Genomic DNA, 20,154 nt, shown 5'->3' on the forward strand with positions numbered 1-20,154 from the left:
GGAGGGGGAATTAGTGATTAATCTGCACCGGTGGGCAGAGCTCCAGAAACTGGACTATATTGCACACCCAGCATACACTGCAGGCAAAGAGAGGGAGGGGGAATTAGTGATTAATCTGCACCGGTGGGCAGAGCTCCAGAAACTGGACTATATTACACACCCTGCATACACTGCAGGCAAAGAGAGGGAGGGGGAATTAGTGATTAATCTGCACCGGTGAGCAGAGCTCCAGAAACTGGACTATATTACACACCCAGCATACACTGCAGGCAAAGAGAGGGAGGGGGAATTAGTGATTTATCTGCAATGGTGAGCAGAGCTCCAGAAACTGGACTATATTACACACCCAGCATACATTGCAGGCAAAGAGAGGGAGGGGGAATTAGTGATTAATCTGCACCGGTGAGCAGAGCTCCAGAAACTGGACTATATTACACACCCAGCATACACTGCAGGCAAAGAGAGGGAGGGGGAATTAGTGATTAATCTGCACCGGTGGGCAGAGCTCCAGAAACTGGACTATATTACACAACCTGCATACACTGCAGGCAAAGAGAGGGAGGGGGAATTAGTGATTAATCTGCACCGGTGAGCAGAGCTCCAGAAACTGGACTATATTACACACCCAGCATACACTGCAGGCAAAGAGAGGGAGGGGGAATTAGTGATTAATCTGCACCGGTGGGCAGAGCTCCAGAAACTGGACTATATTACACACCCTGCATACACTGCAGGCAAAGAGAGGGAGGGGGAATTAGTGATTCATCTGCACCGGTGGGCAGAGCTCCAGAAACTGGACTATATTACACACCCTGCATACACTGCAGGCAAAGAGAGGGAAGGGGAATTAGTGATTCATCTGCACCGGTGGGCAGAGCTCCAGAAACTGGACTATATTACACACCCTGCATCACTATAGACCAAGGGGGGGTGTTAGCTTCAGTGATAATTAGTGCACAAATTATGACCTAATAGACTTCCCCACGGCGGTGACGTACCCCCTTGGGGAAGACCTACCTCTAACCTAGCAATAAAAACATAATTCCTCGTGCTGCTATTCATAAATGGTATACACATTTCATAAGACAAGCAAAACAGACAAATGATAAGCGCTCAAGGATGCACCTGAATTGTGAGCCATCAGCGGCAATACAGAGCCCCCTAGGGCTGAATACATGCCTCTAATGCAAAACAGATGCAAAATTATGCGCTAAATTCTAATCTAAACCCTTACACTACCTGATGGACATGCACACACATTGGATGTTTTAAAGCACTGAATTCCACCAATTTAGGAATGTACTCTGATTTCTGCCCTTTAGCGATGTAAACACCACTCTGCGTCACCTCCGTAATTGTTGGTGGGACTTGTGGCACGGACCCCCCTCTAGTATTCCCCTGTCCAGGTGATAGGCCCCCCGAAACAACTTTTCCATCACGTTTGTGTCCAGAAACAATCTTTGTAGGTTTTAAAATTGAAGTCTATGGAGATGGTTTCTCCTATTCGCACATTTTTGCAGGGATTGGATTCAAAATTCATGAAACCTGAAATTTGATGTTCGGCCCATCTCTGCTTACCAGTGCAAGTCTAGGACAAATCCAAGAGCCTCTGTAACTGTCTAAGTGTCAGGGAACACTTGATATACAATCATAAGAGGCTAATTAAAGGAATACTGCAGGGGGGTCGGGGAAAAATGAATTGAACTTACCCGGGGCTTCTAATGGTCCCCCGCAGGCGTTCTGTACCCGCACAGCCACTCACCGTTGCTCCACCTTCCCCCCCGCAGACATCCTGTGCCCGCACAGCCACTCACCGATGCTCCGCCTTCCCCCCGCAGGCATCCTGTGCTCACGCAGCCACTCACCTATGCTCCGGCCCCGCCTCCGGTTCACTTCTGGAATTTCAAACTTTAAAGTCTGAAAGCCACTGCGCCTGGGTTGCCATGTCCTCGCTCCCGCTGATGTCACCAGGAGCGTACTGCATAGACGTAGATAGTATTGGGCCTGCACTGTACATTCCTGGTGATGTCAGCGGGAGCGAGGGCGTGGCTGCGCGGCTGCAGTGGGAGTGTCCGATGGGGAATAGGTAAGCTTTGTCAATGCTGGCGCGCTGATTTTTAGTTCTGAGTGGCAGAGCCAGGGGAGCCCAGGAGGAGGGCCTGATAGAGGAGGAGGAGGAAGGAAGATGTCTGGGCCCCTCCTTCACACCTCCTTTTCCCCCTATAGAGGGGGCTGCTCCCCTATAGTTACACAAGTGCTGAAAACATTACAATTCCCAGTATCATATTCCTTCATATTCCTTTAATATGTAATAATGATGATAATAATAATAATAATAATAATAATAATAATAATATTATGTCTTTCTGTATAAAAGGCAAATAAATGTACTTGTCTTGGCAGGTGTCCAATGTGAGAACATAACAGTTCTAGAAGGAGAGTCCAGGAATATTACCTGTACGGTGGACAGTAATCCTCAGGCTAACATTAGCTGGTATAATGGAGACAATGCATTAAATGCAAGACAAGAAGGCCAGACATTGATCTATGAGCTGAAGAATGCCGGTCCGAATGATACTGGAAGCTATCGATGTTTGGCAAATAACCGTTGGCTCGCTGACAGGTTCATCAATATCATTGTGGAGTGTAAGTGTATTGCATGTCTGGAAGCAACTGGAATTACCATAGAAAGCTTTATCAGCCCTTGTGGTCTGACTGCAGGCTGCACCTCTCTTTCCCCTATTCCAGTGCAGCCCCTTTATATAATGGTGTGTGTAGCAGTGGTGCTCGAATGCACCAAAATTCGATTCGAGTACATTCAAATTCGGGTCCGGGTCAAATCCGGATTCGGCCGTCATTGTGACCATAGAATTCAATTCGAATTTGAATTCGAGTCATGATCAGTAATTGAATTTGGGTAATAGTCGTGATCACAAATTCGGATAGCCTTAAAGGAATTTTTTTAAAGGGAAATCACGATTAACCACCCTGGCGTTCTGATTAAATCGCCAGGGTGGCTGCGGGAGGGTTTTTTTTAAATAAAAAAAAAACTATTTCATGCAGCCAACTGAAAGTTGGCTGCATGAAAGCCCACTAGAGGGCGCTCCGGAGGCGATCTTCCGATCGCCTCCGGCGCCCAGAATAAACAAGGAAGGCCGCAATGAGCGGCCTTCCTTGTTTTGCTTATATCGTCGCCATAGCGACGAGCGGAGTGACGTCATCGACGTCAGCCGACGTCGTGACGTCAGCCGCCTCCGATCCAGCCCTTAGCGCTGGCCGGAACTTTTTGTTCCGGCTACGCTGGGCTCAGGCGGCTGGGGGGACCCTCTTTCGCCGCTGCTCGCGGCGAATCGCCGCAGAGCGGCGGCGATCAGGCAGCACACGCGGCTGGCAAAGTGCCGGCTGCGTGTGCTGCTTTTTATTTCATTAAAATCGGCCCAGCAGGGCCTGAGCGGCAGCCGCTGGCGGTGTTGGACGAGCTGAGCTCGTCCAGACCGCTCAGCTGGTTAAATAGGTGTAATAAAAAAAAAATTGATGGACATCTTTTTTTTCTGCATTTGCTTGTTTATTCTTCTTCACCATCTTCACCTTCTTTTTCTTCTCTCCATCTTTTTCTTCACCGTCTTTTTTTTCTTTTTCACCATCTTCTTTCTCACCATCATCTTCATCATCTTCTTCTTCACCTGGTTCTTCTTCTTCTTCACCTGGTTCTTCTTCTTTTTCTTCTTCATCATCTGGTTCTTCTTCTTCACCTGGTTATTCTTCTTCTTCACCTGGTCCTTCTTCTTTTTCTTCTTCTTCTTCTTCTTCACCATCTTCTTCTTATTTTTTTTTTCTTCATATTCTTCCTCTTGTTTCCAACTTAATGTTTTACCCTTACAGAACGGTTGCAAAAATTTTTCTTCAACAGCATAGCTAAATTTGTGGCATAATAGCTATTGGTGCATGGCAGCAGCGCATAATTCTGTGGACCCTGGCGGTGGGAGCACAGACAGCAGGAGGTTAAAGTAGCAGCAGCAGCAGGAGGAGGAGGAGGAGTGACGTGTGGCAGCATACAATGTAGTAGGCCGTGGCACTTAGCGTTGGTACCACGGCTGTAATTAAACACCATACAGCAGGAGGTTCTGGACAGCAGTCGTGAAGCCCACATTGTGTTCAATACACAACTGGGACAGCACAGTTTTAAACCTAGACACTTCAGATTTTTTTTGTACAAGAACATATAGCTATTGTAGTGGCATAATAGCTAGTGGCACATGGCAGCAGTGCATAATTCTGTGGACCTTGGCGGTGGGAACACAGACAGCAGGAGGTTAAATACATCAGCATCAGCAGGAGGAGGAGGAGGAGTGACATGTGGCAGCAGGCAATGTAACGTGCCATGGTACCTAGCGTTGGTAACACGGCTGTAAATAAACACCATACAGCAGAAGGTTCCGGACAGCAGTCGTGAAGCCCACATTGTGTCCAATACACAACTGGGACAGCACAGTTTTAAACCCAGACAACTCAGAATTGTTTTTTTTTAACAAGAAAATATAGCTATTGTAGTGGCGTAATAGCTAGTGGTGCATGGCAGAAGCGCATAATTCCATGAACCCTGGCGGTGGGAACACAGAAAGCAGGAGTTTAAATACAGCAGCAGCAGCAGGAGGAGGAGTGACGTTTGGCAGCAGGCAATGTAATGGGCCATGGTACCTAGCATGGGTAACATGGCAGTAAATAAACACCAACAGCAGGAGGTTCCAGACAGCAGTCTTGAAGCCCACATTGTGTTTAGAGATGGCCCGAACCTCCAATTTTAGGTTCGCAAACCTACCGCAATAGACTTCAATGGAGAGGCGAACTTGGAAAATTAGAAAAAATTATGCTGGCCACAAAAGTGATGGAAAAGATGTTTCAAGGGGACTAATACCTAGAAGGAGATATGGTTAAGTGGAATAGACATCAAAAGTCCCGGAAACAAATCGGGATTTGACACAAAGCAGTTTTTTAAGGTAAAAAATCTCATTGAATGTTCAATTGCAGGCCTACACTGCTTTATAACATCAGGAGGTGTAATCCTTCCTCCTCTCCCTTCCTCCCGGAGGGAGGAGGAGGGTCTTGTCTTCCAGGGAATTGTAGGATTTCAAAAGCCAGCTTACATACATTGGCCGGGAATCGAACCCAGGTCTAGTGCTTGGTAGACAGCTCTCCTCACCACTATACCACCACCAACACTACATGCTGAAGCCAGCCTAGCATGTACCATTATGATATATCCAAGAGAAAAATCAGCTTGCTTAGGGATTTGTAGGATGTCAAAAGCCAACTCACATACATTGGCCAGGAATCTAGCCCAGGCCTACCACTTGGTAGGCTGCTATCCTAACCATTATACCACCAACACAACACACTACAATGCTAAATGCTGAAGCCAGCCTAGCATGTACCATTATGATATATCCAAGAGAAAAATTAGCTTGCTTAGGGATTTGTAGGATGTCAAAAGCCAACTCACAAGTTTCAGCATGTAGTTTTGGTGGTATAATGGTGTGGATAGCTGCCTACCAAGTGGTAGGCCTGGGTTAGATTTCTGGCCAATGTACGTGAGTTGGCTTTTGACATCCTACCAATCCCTAAGCAAGCTCATTTTTGTCTTGGATATATCACAATGGTACATACTAGGCTGGCTTCAGCATGTAGCATTGTAGTGTGTTGTGTTGGTGGTATAATGGTTAGGATAGCAGCCTACCAAGCGTTAGGCCAGGGTTTGATTTCTGGCCAATGTATGTGAGTTGGCTTTTGACATCCTACCAATCCCTAAGCAAGCTCATTTTTCTCTTGGATATATCATAATGATACATGCTAGGCTGGCTTCAGCATGTAGTGTTGGTGGTGGTATAGCGGTGAGGAGAGCTGCCTTCCAAGCACTAGACCTGGGTTTGATTCCCGGCCAATGTGTGTGAGCTGGCTTTTGAAATCCTACAATTCCCTGGAAGACAAGATCCTCCTCCGGAGGAGAAGGAGGAGGAGGAGGGAAGGACTAAGGGAACAGTCAATAAGTTCTATGGGCTACCATTTAGCATAAACAAGTTTCCATTTGCAATTACTTAATTTTTCTGGAATTCCGCGGAATTTCACAAAAATCCGGCGGAAATTTCATAGCGACGGAATTAAGTGCTGATCCCCGAATTCCGGCGGAACAGAATTAGCTCTTTCCGATCATCGTTAGAAGTGATGTGACTGCAGGCAGCACATATCCTCCACAGCACATATCCTCCACAGTGACAGCACATATATTTCACTTCATATGTTCTCAACGTGTGGTGTGCGTACCCCAGGGGGTACTTGTGATGGTTCCAGGGGGTACTCGGGGTTCATATACTTAACCAAGAATAACAAATTTAGAGTTTTAGAGAGTGATAAATCCTATTAAAAACACCACCAAATTAGTGTTTAGCTAATTAAAAGTAATAGTAAATGCTTGGAAATTGTTTAGAACTAGAGATGGCCCAAACGTTTCGCCGGTGAACTTGCTCGCTCGAACCTCAGTGGTTCATGCTTGCGGCGAACCACGAACACGTAACGAGTTAGACCCACCCCCTATACTACATCATGGGGCTAAACTTTGACCCTCTACCTCACAGTCAGTAGACACATGGCAGCCAATCAGACTGCACTCCCTCCTGGACCCACGCCCCCCCCTATAAAAACAGCGCAGCGTCGGGCCAATATCTCAGTCTGCTAATCTTGCTATAGTGAGAGGAAGAGACAGTGCTTGCTGGGGATAGGGAAAGCGTACTCAGGCTCTTGTAGCTTGCTCCTAGCTGCTATTTGTTGCTGAGAACCCAAACAGTTCTTTTCAGAACTACTGTTATTGTGTGATCTATTTTTTTATTTGTGTGTGTGTGTGTGTGTGTGTGTGTGTATAGTGTGTGTGTGTGTGTGTGTGTGTGTGTGTGTGTGTGTGTGTGTGTGTGTGGCCCACTGCACTGCATTATTCAGCCCTGCTGTGTGTTGCAGCTGCCCCTTGCAATTGCTAATTAATACTGTGCCAGCCAGGCCCAGGACCAGCACATTTACTGTATACTTCACTGGTATTGGACCTATGTGTGTGACAGACAGTGACAATTGCACATTGTACTGTATTGTGTAATACCATACCACCACCAGTCCATGCTGCATACCTGTACTTGTGTGTGACCGCAGTAATTGTATTATATACTACCAGCAGCAGCAGTCACTGCATTTATTCATTTTCTCTGTACCTGCATGTGTGTGAAAGCTGCACATTGAATTGTGTAAGACCATACCTACCACTATCACTACACAAACAGCTGTTTGCGGTGCGTTACACAGTGAGTTTGGTGTGTCAGTGTGAAGCAGAACTCTAATTACACTCCCTGATTGATGTATACACATGCAAGATGTTTTCAAGCACTTTAGGCCTCCAATTTAGCAATGCAATGTAATTTCTGCCCTTAAAACCCTGCTGTGTGTCAAATCCGGATTTTTACCCGAGACTTTGGGCATGTATCCCACTTCGCCATGCCCACATCCAGGTGTTAGACCCAGGGCCGGCCCTAGACTTTTTGCCGCCTGAGGCAAACTTAGAAAAATTGCCCCCTCCCCCTCAAGCCATGGGTGGAGGGGGCAGCGGGCAGGAAGGAGGTATTGGGCAAAGTGGCGGGGAGGGGGGTCTGACCCCATCCCCTCCCTCGCCTGGGTCCTCCGATCTGCGCTCCCCCTCCAGCTTTAAAAAGTTAAGTAGCAGCTGCTAGTAAGAGGCAACAGTGGGCGGCATTGCAGGAAGTGACAGCAGTGGAACGCACGCTGGAACGCGGAAGAGGTAAGTCATCCCGCCTGTTGCCTCGTACTAGCGGCTGCTACTTAACTTTTTAATGCTGGATTATCGTAAGAGAACAGAGGCGCCAGCAGGATAAAAGGTAATAAATTTTTTTTTAAATTTGCTGGGGGGCAGTGGTGGACTTCCCTCCGGAAAGCAGACTCACAATACTGTCTGAATTAAACAAATACATTTATTATTGGTACCCCAAAAGATGCAACGCATTTCGCAGGCACAGCCCGCTTCATCAGGCAATAAGATAGGGGACAAACAGTAGCTCGTCAGTAGCACGAATAGCGCCTCTGCGAACAATAATACATTTATTTGTTTAATTCAGGCAGTATTTTGAGTCTGCTTTCCCGAGGTAAGTCCACCACTGCCTCTCAGCAAATTTAATTTTTTTTTTTATTACCTTTTATCCTGCTGACGCCTCTGTTCTCTTACGATAATACTGTGTCCACCCCTGGTGGAGGGGTGACCTACCCCTACTTTTCTGATCTACAGAGAGCAACTTCTTAATCCTGAGTGAGGACAGGTCTAATCTCCTCACCTGCATCTACAGTGGTTGCCTGACCCATGTTTGTGAGTATATTCATCTCACACTTACATTTATCCACGGTTTCCAATACATACTACACTATATTGGGCTCTCGGTGTTTCTTATTTATTTTAATGCTGGAGGGGGAGCGCAGATCAGGGGACCCAGGTGAAAAAGGGGGGGATCCGACCCTCCTCCCCGCCGCTAGGCCCAATACCCCCTTCCTGCCCGCTACCTCTTCCAGCTCGCCCCCCGCCCCCCCCCCCCCCACACCCACGGACAGGCGGGTGCCACCCCCCTAGAAGTGCCGCCTGAGGCAAATTTTTGCAGTTCGCCTTATGGGCGGACCGGCCCTGGTTAGACCCCATGAAGCATCTTTCCCACCACTTTTGTGGTCAAAACCAGTGTTTGCAGTTTTTCAAGTTCGCCTGCCCATTGAAGTCTATTGCAGTTCGCCGAGTTTGCAGGTTCTCGAACCCTTTGTGGAAGTTCGCGAACCAAAAATCTGAGGATCGCTCAGTCTCTATTTAGAACCAATTATCATGTACTATGGTTAAATATTAATTTGTCAAGGGGTACTTGTGATAATGTTTACTATGCTGGGGGGGTACTTGGTGAGTACAGGTTTTTAAAAGGGGTACATACCAATAAAATGTTAAGAAACACTGCTCCACATCTTCCGGCATTAACGTACGGGTGATCACTCTGCTGTAGCCCACATGTCAGCCATTGGGCCATACGATAAGAGGTGATGTGACTGCAGGCAGCACATATCCTCCACAGCTCATATCTTCCACATCTTCCGGCATTAACGTACGGGTGATCACTCTGCTGTAGCCCACATGTCAGCCATTGGGCCATACGATAAGAGGTGATGTGACTGCAGGCAGCACATATCCTCCACAGCTCATATCTTCCACATCTTCCGGCATTAACGTACGGGTGATCACTCCGCTGTAGCCCACATGTCAGCCATTGGGCCATACGATAAGAGGTGATGTGACTGCAGGCAGCACATATCCTCCACAGCACATATCTTCCACATCTTCCGGCATTAACGTACGGGTGATCACTCCGCTGTAGCCCACATGTCAGCCATTGGGCCATACGATAAGAGGTGATGTGACTGCAGGCAGCACATATCCTCCACAGCACATATCTTCCACATCTTCCGGCATTAACGTACGGGTGATCACTCCGCTGTAGCCCACATGTCAGCCATTGGGCCATACGATAAGAGGTGATGTGACTGCAGGCAGCACATATCCTCCACAGCTCATATCTTCCACATCTTCCGGCATTAACGTACGGGTGATCACTCCGCTGTAGCCCACATGTCAGCCATTGGGCCATACGATAAGAGGTGATGTGACTGCAGGCAGCACATATCCTCCACAGCTCATATCTTCCACATCTTCCGGCATTAACGTATGGGTGATCACTCCGCTGTAGCCCACATGTCAGCCATTGGGCCATACGATAAGAGGTGATGTGACTGCAGGCAGCACATATCCTCCACAGCACATATCTTCCACATCTTCCGGCATTAACGTACGGGTGATCACTCCGCTGTAGCCCACATGTCAGCCATTGGGCCATACGATAAGAGGTGATGTGACTGCAGGCAGCACATATCCTCCACAGCACATATCTTCCACATCTTCCGGCATTAACGTACGGGTGATCACTCCGCTGTAGCCCACATGTCAGCCATTGGGCCATACGATAAGAGGTGATGTGACTGCAGGCAGTACATATCCTCCACAGCTCATATCTTCCACATCTTCCGGCATTAACGTACGGGTGATCACTCCGCTGTAGCCCACATGTCAGCCATTGGGCCATACGATAAGAGGTGATGTGACTGCAGGCAGTACATATCCTACACAGCACATATCTTCCACATCTTCCGGCATTAACGTACGGGTGATCACTCTGCTGTAGCCCACATGTCAGCCATTGGGCCATACGATAAGAGGTGATGTGACTGCAGGCAGTACATATCCTTCACAGCACATATCTTCCACATCTTCCGGCATTAACGTACGGGTGATCACTCCGCTGTAGCCCACATGTCAGCCATTGGGCCATACGATAAGAGGTGATGTGACTGCAGGCAGCACTTATCCTCCACAGCTCATATCTTCCACATCTTCCGGCATTAACGTACGGGTGATCACTCTTCTGTAGCCCACATGTAGAAGATTTCCAGCAGGACTCTTTAGTTCTGTAGAAGGATCAGGGCACGGCTGGTGAAATTTGGGGTCTGTGTCCCTGAGTCTCTGCTCCTAATGAGGCACCTGCTCTGATTTACTAAATACAGCAAAAAAATTGGATGCAAAGATTTTAGTGCTTTATTGATTTGGGAAGTAATACAGCCACCCAGCGTTATCCTTCGCATACATGCAAAAACAGTGTCAGGAAATTTGGGTGGAGGGTGAAGCTTAAAAACTGCTTACCCTGCAAAGGTACCTGCAATGATAATAATAATTATTACCCCTCCAGGCAGCCGTGGACCCAGGGAAAAGACGTAATTCGGCTTCCTCTATTGCTGGTGGATGAATTACGCTGTTTTTATAGTAATTTGGATTCCCTCCTTTGATAGCGCCCAAATTACTGTATCGCTGTAGCCGTAATTCATATTATAACTTCAGAATCAGAATCATTTTATTTCGCCAAGCATGACTAGGTCGTGCCCAGAATTGGACTTGGCATACAGGGCTGAAAAACCACAATACACAATATAAATATTATACAAACACAATACAATGCAAATACAGTTACAAACACAATTGCGCTACTGCTATACAATGTTTTAACTTTGGACTGCCATAAATCATCATCATGGATGATTTCGCATTGATTTCCTACATATTGCGTAAGGTGCATCAATGCAATCGGGTTCTGACCAAACATGCTTGCGAGGGAAGACTATCAGCGTGTGTAGGGATTTTGTGAAGAGAGTTTAGAGAGTTGACAGCAGAGGGGAAGAAGCTGTTCTGGTGCCTTGATTTCCTGGTGGCAATGGGCCTGAACCTCCGGCCTGAACGGAGTCCTGGATGAGAGGGATCGTTAGTAATCCTCAGTGCTCTGGAACGCAGTATGGAATTATAGAGGAGGTCCAGAGGGGAGAGTGGTTTCCCAATTATCCTCTCCGCTGATCTTATTACCCTCTGTAGTTTGTGTCTGTCCCTGGTGGAGGAACAGAGAATAACTTATGACGGCGCATGGTGCACCCATCCCGAATATCCCCTGCACCCTTTTGTTCTGTCTCGCATACTTCTGAATACCTGTGTATAGAGCTCTGTAGTACATTTATGAGATCACTGTCGCCTAAATGGTGCCAACTGGAATTACCATATGCCAAGCGTTGCCATGGCTGCAGTAATGGAAACAGCTATGTGATTTGTTTATTGAAGTCTCTCAGTCTAACCCCACATAATCCTGTGCACCATATCTGTGTATGGTTGGTGCTATTAATAAACATATGTCCTGGAGTCAGACCACATGATATTAGTTATGCCCTTGTAATAGTTTATACAACTTCCTCTTTCATATTACCATTAAGCTGTAATCTTTTGCATGTTCTTTTAGATGGGCCTCGAACCCCGAAGATAACCTGCTCCATGGGCAAAGGTACCATTGTTATTGTTACAGCTTTTGTTTATCATTATTCATCTTATTACTGTACTATAAACCCTGGCCCTAGGCCAGCCCCCCCATGTGCATATGACAGTAAAATTGAAGTATTTAGACACACAGAAAGTTGAGCTTTACACGTGCTTTTTTGCATAAAATACTTTGAAAACATCTGCCTTGCTTCTGGCAGGCTGCATCCCGTAGCTTCAGGACTCTTTCAGGCTGAACTATGAGCTTTTTGGGCCACAATTACCATTCAAGTGCTTTTTAAAAGCAGCCACAGGGCAATGTTTGTACCACGCTGACACGTGAGGGTGCTACCAGTGGCAGAGGACTGTAAAATGTTGTGTCAGAACCTGGCAGCACGGTGGCATAGTGGTTAGCACTCTCACATTGCAACACTCCCTGGTTGGAATACTAGCCAGGGCAGCAATATCTGCAGGGAGTTTGTAGTTTTCCTCAATGTCTGCGTGGGTTTCCTCCGGGCACTCCAGTTTCCTCCCACATCCCAAAAACATGCAGATAAGGGAATTGGCTTCCCCTAAAATTGTCTCAAGACTATGATGGACATATGACTATGGGAGAGATTAGATTGTGAGCTCTTCTAAAGGGACAGTCAGTGATCTATCTGTATATATATATATATATATATATATATATATATATATATATATATATATATATATATATATATATATATATATATATATATATATATACATTAGGGATGATCAGTCATCTATTTCGGATTTCACGGAAATTCCATTTTCTGATTTTCAAGGAGAATTTTATTAGTCATTTTTTGCATCAGAGAACGCAAAGTAGGAAAAAAAATGGGAAAAACGGAGATTGGAAAAATGGAAAATCAGTCTTGTGATTGGTGTAAAATGACTGTGGTGATCCAATCGTTTCAGAACAGTTCTGCCTTCTCTGACCGGTGCTTCCGAGTTCTGTGATTGGCTCAAATGACCGAGCCGTGGTGAATCCGTTTTCCGCAGAATCCTGATTTCCATTTTCTGGTTTCATTTTCCAATTTTTGAATGCCAGAAATGTGGAAATTGCAATTCCACGGAATGCGAATCAGCATCCCAGCATATATATATATATATATATATATATATATATATATATATATAGTGCAATTAGCTGCAGGAGATGTCGGAGCTGTATAAATACTGGATAATACCGATAATAATGGCAGCGGCCGCACTCTGATATGACTCCATGGGGGGCACCACCTCACCGCTGGCACTGCCTGGAAGGGAGCAGCTGACAGGTGGTGAGTTCTCTCTGTAGTGGGCCACTGCTTCCTTATGTGGCTTTAAGACTGTATAACACTTCCTGGCCACTCTCCCTCCCACCCACACCTGTCTTGCTTTCTTCATGCCCCTCCCAGGGCAGTTTCTAGGCCATAGAGCTTCCACAGCGACGGTATAATTAGTGCCCCCAGGACCCGGGCCAACTATAGTGATGCAGTAACCAGAGATACGCACACACAGATTACACGTAGTAAGATATATAGGCAATGTTTACCGTGCGTGTTGAATTGCGTTCCCTGTGACAGCAGCATCCCATGTTATGCTCACGTTGCAAACAGTGAAGCATGCAGTCAATAAAAAGAATGCTTCATTTCTATTCTTAGCAAGTGATCTTCCTGCCACACTGTGAACATCCCATAGGTAGTGTATTGCAGTGCGGTAAGCTGCGCTACAAAGTGGCCATTATGCCTCACTGCTGCTGTGAACTCAGCCTTATGCCCATGATTACAACATGTGTCTGAGCTTTTACGTGATAATAAAGTCTTGCTCCAGCCCCTGCACTGATAGCACCAGCCTGCAGCACATTTCCATGCACTGCCGATGTCAGCTGGCAGACAACAGGTCAAACAGTGGTACTGATGACAGGGAGGATGGTGTAAAAACAAAACAAGCAGCCTCCTTCCAGAACTCACAGTGACCTTTTTATCTCTGAAGTCATTTATCCCCATCAGCTCAGCCACAGCAGCAGCCCTTGTGACAGCAGACGAAGAGCTAAGCCCCATGTAACTGAGGCTCCTGCAGCCTCCCGAGCACAGACTGTCTGCACTGTTACTGCTGATCCTGCAGGATTCTCATACTCTGTCTCCAGCAGGAAGCAAGGAGTGACTGCCCACCCCTCCGGAGAGCCCTGTAAGTAGCCAGAGAGTACATGCTGTGGAGCTTAACAGAACTTACCGAGATCCACACGCCCTTCATCTTCCTTCCTTGTTCTCAGTGTTCTGTCTCACTGGTAACAGCGCCCCCTGTGATGTCATCATAGGGGGTGCTGTGACCAGTGAGACAGGATGTCTAGGACCAGGAAGGAGAACCAGTGTGTATAGATCCTGGCTAGGTAAATGCCTTCAACCACATGCTCCCCCTGCCGATGCGCCCTCCCCTGCCGCGGCTCCCTGGATGAAGTTCCGCCTTACCCACCCATAGAAATTGGCATGCCCCCTCCCAAGCCCATGGACATGTCACCACATGGCTTCTGTTGTAATACTTAGCCTAGGCAGATGTCTGGTGGGGAAGGGGGTAAAGATATACTAGTTTATTATATATTATGGTGACAGACACAGACCAGAAGAAGAGCTCTATTTGTGACAGCAGGTGACAAAGAGGAATTCTAGTGATGCTAAATCATGTCTGTTGTACTATTAACCTGATGAAGTAAGAGGTCTGCTTCTGAAATTCATTGTTTTGATGTATGCAAAAACACAGAGGGGTCACAAGCTTCCACGGACAGCTGTATATATCTGCATATTTATCATTGTTCTCTTTATTTCGTTTCTTTGTTGAAACAGTGCATCTTTTTTTATTATTTCCAGCTTGCACCATAGATGGGAATAATTCAGCTGTCCTTGTCCGGGAGGGCTCTAGTCTCTCTCTGCGATGTTCTTCAAAAGCTTCACCAGCAGCTTCCATCTTGTGGGCCGAGGCCAGAAACTGGACTAGCCAATCAGCAGCTGACTTCCTGAATCTTTCCAGCCTATCGCTTGATGATGAAGGAACATATACTTGCCAAGCCAAAAATACACATGGGCAGGCAAGCACCCCAATAAACATCACTGTGACCTGTAAGTAAAAACCCATTGCTAAGACTTAAAGACATTTTCTACACTACATAGTTTTGGACAAACCCTTTTGAGCCTGCTTAAGCTGCTCTCTAGTTTGATTTTTATTATATGTATGTATTTGGCTGGTGTTGGCTCCGCATACTTTTTCTAACCCTAACACACAATTACTCAATGACCAAGTTTGTGAGCTTTGCCGTCTTTGGTATCAATAATTTGCAATGAAATGAAAAAAATCTGATTGGCTGTTTGTGGCGCCACACCCTTTTCTGAATTTGAACCCCGGTCACCCAATAACCAACTGTACCAGGTTTGAGGCCTGTGCCATTAACAGTTCAAGAATGGTAGCAATTACATATTCCCCTTGAAAAGCAATAGGTGAAGTTTGATTCACTTTTGTAGGCTCCACCCACTTTTCTGAATAGTAATCCCAGTCACCCAGTGATCAACTATGCAAAGTTTAAAAATCCTGCCATTAACAGTGTAAGAATGGCTACAGTTTACATTTTTCCAGTAAAATTTGTATTTGTCTCCACCCACTGATGACCCGACGTTGCCCGGGTATGTATTTGACTGGTGTTGGCTCCGCCCACTTTCTAACCCTAACGCACAAACACTCAATGACCAAGTTTGTGAGCTTTGGGGTCCTTGGCATCAATAATTTGTATATTCCTATAGAAATTAAACAAATCAGACAGGCTGTTTGTGGCTCCGCCCCTCTCCAGCATTTGAACCCCAGTCAGCCAATGACCAACTGTAGCAGGTTTGAGGCATCTGCTATTAACAGTGTAAAAATGGCAGCAATTTATATATTCAACTTGGAAATCAACAGGTGAATTTTGATTGGCTATTATAGGCTCCACCCACTTCCCTGAATATTAATCTCAGTCACTCAGTGACCACCTGGGAAAAGTTTGGGAACCCTGCCATAAACAGTGTAAGAAGGGCTGCAGTTTACACTTTCCCAGTGAAATTTGTTTTTGGCTCCGCCCACTTTTTGTAACCTAGACACAAAGTCACTACTCAATGCCCAAGTTTGTGAGCTTTGGGGTCCTTGGCATCAATAATTTGTATTTTCCCATGAAATTAAATAAATCGGATTCACTGTTTGTGGCTCTGTCCCCTTTTCTGAATTTGAACCTCAGTGACCCAATGACCAACTGTACCAGGTTTGAGGCTTGTGCCATTAACAGTGCAAGAATGGCAGCAATTTTAATATTCTCCTTGAAAAGTGACATGTGATTTTTGAATGGCATTTTTAGGCTCCAACTCACTTTTATGAATATTAATCCCAGTCACCCAGTAACCAGCTATGCTAAGTTTGAGAACCCTGCCATTAACAGTGAGGAAAGGCTGCAGTTTACAATTTCCCAGAAAAATCTGTTTTTAACTCCACCCACTTTTTGTAACCTGCACACACAGTCACTACTCAATGACCAAGTTTGTGAGCTTTTGGGTTCCTGGCATCAAAATTGTACTAATGGAAGCAGTTTATCCAGCAAAGAAATCTGGCTGTTTTTGCCTCCGCCCCTTTACTGAATTTGAACCCCAGACACTTAACGACCAACTGTAGCAGGTTTGAGGCCTCTGCTATTAACAGTGTGAGAATGGCTGCAATTTAAATATTCCACTTTAAAATCAATAGGTGAATTTTGATTGGCTCTTGTAGGCTCCACCTACTTTTCCGAATATTAATCCTAGTCACCCAGTGACCAACTGTGTGAAGTTTGAGAACCCTGCCATTAACAATTTAAGAAAAGCTGCAGTTTACATTTTCCCAGGTAAAAGGTTAGTTGTTTTTGGCTCCGCCCACTATTTCTAGCCTTGACATACAGTCACTTAATGACCAACTTTATGAGCTTTGGGGTCCTTGGCATAAATAAGTTGCATTTTACCATTGAAATTAAACAAATCTGATTGGCTGTTTTTGGCCCGCTCCCTTCAGAATTTAAACCCCAGTCTCCCAGTCACTGACTGTAGCAGATTTTAGGCCTCTGCCATTAAGAGTGTATGCATGGCAGCAATGTAAATAATTCCCTTGAAAATCAAAAGGTGAATTTTGATTGGCTGCTGTAGGCTCCACCCACTTTTCTAAATATTAGTCCCAGTCACCCAATGGCCAACTGTGTCACGTTTGAGAACCCAGCCAATAACAGAATGGCTGAAATCAATCTAACAAATCTAATTGGCTGTTTGTGGCTCCACCCCTTTAGTGAATTTGGACCCCAGTCACCCAATGACTGACTGTATCAGGTTTGAGGTTTGTGCCATTAACAGTGCAAGAATGGCAGCAATTTTAAAGGATACACGAACTGACATGTGACATGATGAGATAGACATGTGTATGTACAGTGCCTAGCACACAAATAACTATGCTTTGTTCCTTTCCTTCTTTCTCTGTCTGAAAGAGTTAAATATCAGGTATGTAAGTGGCTGACTCAGTCCTGACTCAGACAGGAAGTGACTACAGTGTGACCCTTGCTGATAAGAAATTCCAACTATATAACACTTTCCTAGCAGAAAATGGCTGCTGAGAGCAAAAAAAGAGGTAAAAAGGGTAATTTCTTATCAGTGAGGGTCACACTGTAGTCACTTCCTGTCTGAGTCATGACTGAGTCAGCCACGTACATACCTGATATTTACCTCTTTTAGGCAGAGAAAGAAAGAAATACAGCATAGTTATTTGTGTGCTAGGCACTGTACATACACATGTTTATCTCATTGTGTCACATGTCAGTTCGGGTATTGTGAGAAAACGCGGAAAAGCCGCCGCAAGTACTCAGAGTAAGGCGGCTGATTCCGCGTTCAACATGGCAGCTTGCGCGCAGGGACCTGCATTCACTGGCCTGACGGAGCACGGAGAAACCGCCGCATGCCCAGAGAACAGGGCGGCGGATTCCGCGTCCGATGCGGCGGTTTGCACGCATAGGCCTACTTCTGTCTGTACTGCTGAACGCGGAGAAAACGCCGCACGCTCGGACAGCGGTGCGGCGGATTCCGCATCCAAAACAGCAGAGGCATTACAACACATGTCTGGTGTGGCTGGGACTGATAGTCCACACAGATTCAGAAGGACGCGTGCGCTCGCAGAGAGGCAGAGCATTTATGACAGCCAGAGGGGTGTCAGCTGACCAGGTCGGTCAGCTGGCAATTCTGTCAGGTTTCATTGGTCCAGCGCTTAGGGGAGGCGCAGGAGAGCACTGGTGTATATATACTGGGTGCTGGTCATTCCTCTGGTGTCTGGCGTTGCGATCACTACGTGGTAGCACTCAGACCTTGTCAGTATCTGTGTTATATTAGACCAGTTTCCAAGGTGTTGATGATCAAGGAACTCACACCTTAGTCTAGGAATTCTGTTATTATCTGTGGTATTATTTAGACCAGTTTCCAAGGTGTTGATGACCAAGGAACTCACACCTTAGTCTAGGAATTGTTGATTATTTGTTATGACCTTCTGCTTTCCTGACCATTCTTCTGATCTCTGATTTTGTACCTTGTCATTCTGATACTCTGTTGCCAAACTCTGCTAGCCTTAGGATTCTGCATCTGTCTTCTGTCTCTGTACTTTATCTGTCCGTGTGTTAACGACCTGGCCTGCCCGACCTCGAGAACTATCTCTCCTGTTAGGAGATAGTTCAAAGATCTGTCAGTGACACTCCCTCATTGGTGTCACTCACGTTCTGTCCTTCCCCTCTCAGCCTGACTCCTCCCTGCGGAGAGTTCAGACTAATGGAAGGAACTTGTTGCGGAGCAGTACTCTTTATTGCTCTAGCACCTGATCTTCAGGTGCGGTCCTCAAAGTATTACTGTTGCACCAATACACTCTCATCACTCAGGTGTCCAGAGGTTAGAGATATATCTGATTATCGGTGATACTGCAGATCATCAATAATCGGGTATATATATGCATTCCCGGTGATACTGCAGATCACCAGTAATCAGACCCTCTCTGTGTTACACTGATCGTTACAGAACGCCAGACCGAAAAAATGCAAATGGACGCACACACTGACCGTCTGGGCGCACTTACCACTTCGGTGGATACCATCAACCAAGTGCTGGGTAATCACAAGGCGATGATTGACGCTTTGTCCGGTTCTTTACAAACCCTTCAGACAGCTGTGGATGAGGTGCGACCCCCTCCTAGCACAGACATACGTATGCCTGTACCTGAAAAAATTTCTGGTCACAGATCTGACTTTCGAAATTTTAGGAGTAGAGTGTTGTCATACTTTGAGTTGAGACCTAGATCTTCAGGAACCATGACCCAAAGGGTCACATTTATTAAGACTTTGTTATCAGGCGATTCTCAGACCTGGGCATACAGTCTGCCCACCGGAGATTTAGCCTTAACCTCCGTAGATGAATTTTTTAAGGCTATGGCAGTAATTTACGATGATCCAGACATTGCCTCGACTTCTGAGCGAAAGCTCAAGTTGTTGCGTCAAGGCAAGAGTCCGGTCGAGGAGTATGCTGCCGAATTTAGGAGGTGGTCAGTTTCAGCCAGGTGGGACACCTATGCCCTTTTAGACTATTTCTTATCAGGATTATCAGATGAGGTCTCTGACCTTATGTTAAGTCAGCCTGAACCAAAAACTGTCGATGAGGCCATTTCATCGGCCATCAGGATTGATCGCAGATTACGCTATCAAAGGCAGACCCGGGGTAGGAACAATGTTAAAATGGTGTCCTACGCGGCGCCTCCTGTGACTCCATCTCCTCCCGTTTCACCTCCACCCGAGCCAATGCAGATTGGTCGGTCAAGGCTGTCTCAAGTGGAGCGGAGACGCAGGATTTCTGAGCAATTGTGTCTTTATTGTGCAGAGGGGGGTCATAGAGTACGAAATTGCCCTAAGAAGTTGGGAAACGCTACTGCCTAGGAGTAGTTGGGGGTAATACCCTAGGCGTACAGCTCTTACCCCTAGAGGATAAGCGGTTACTTCTTTCTTGTATGATTACATGGGATGATAAATCTGAAGTCTCTGAGGCCTTCATTGATTCAGGCTCAGCGGCTAATTTTATGGATTACGAATTTGCAAATAAATTGGGTATTCTGCT

General features: G+C 46.1%; 1 protein-coding gene across 4 annotated transcripts in view; it reads left to right on the forward strand.

The window, feature by feature from the left end:
• The window catches only part of LOC137543623 (sialic acid-binding Ig-like lectin 13), a 246,328-nt gene that overhangs the window by 124,215 nt on the left and 101,959 nt on the right, over positions 1-20,154 (forward strand). For 2 of the 4 annotated variants that reach the window (XM_068264740.1, XM_068264743.1), the window contains 3 exons: positions 2,404-2,646; positions 11,961-12,002; positions 14,851-15,099. In XM_068264740.1, the coding sequence (XP_068120841.1) occupies positions 2,404-2,646; positions 11,961-12,002; positions 14,851-15,099 (534 nt within the window). The remainder of the gene's footprint in view (positions 1-2,403; positions 2,647-11,960; positions 12,003-14,850; positions 15,100-20,154) is intronic. The other 2 variants (XM_068264741.1, XM_068264742.1) reach the window with 2 other exon arrangements.

Source organism: Hyperolius riggenbachi, unplaced genomic scaffold (assembly GCF_040937935.1).
Source record: "Hyperolius riggenbachi isolate aHypRig1 unplaced genomic scaffold, aHypRig1.pri scaffold_132, whole genome shotgun sequence".
In the NCBI taxonomy this organism is placed as follows: Eukaryota; Metazoa; Chordata; class Amphibia; order Anura; family Hyperoliidae; genus Hyperolius; species Hyperolius riggenbachi.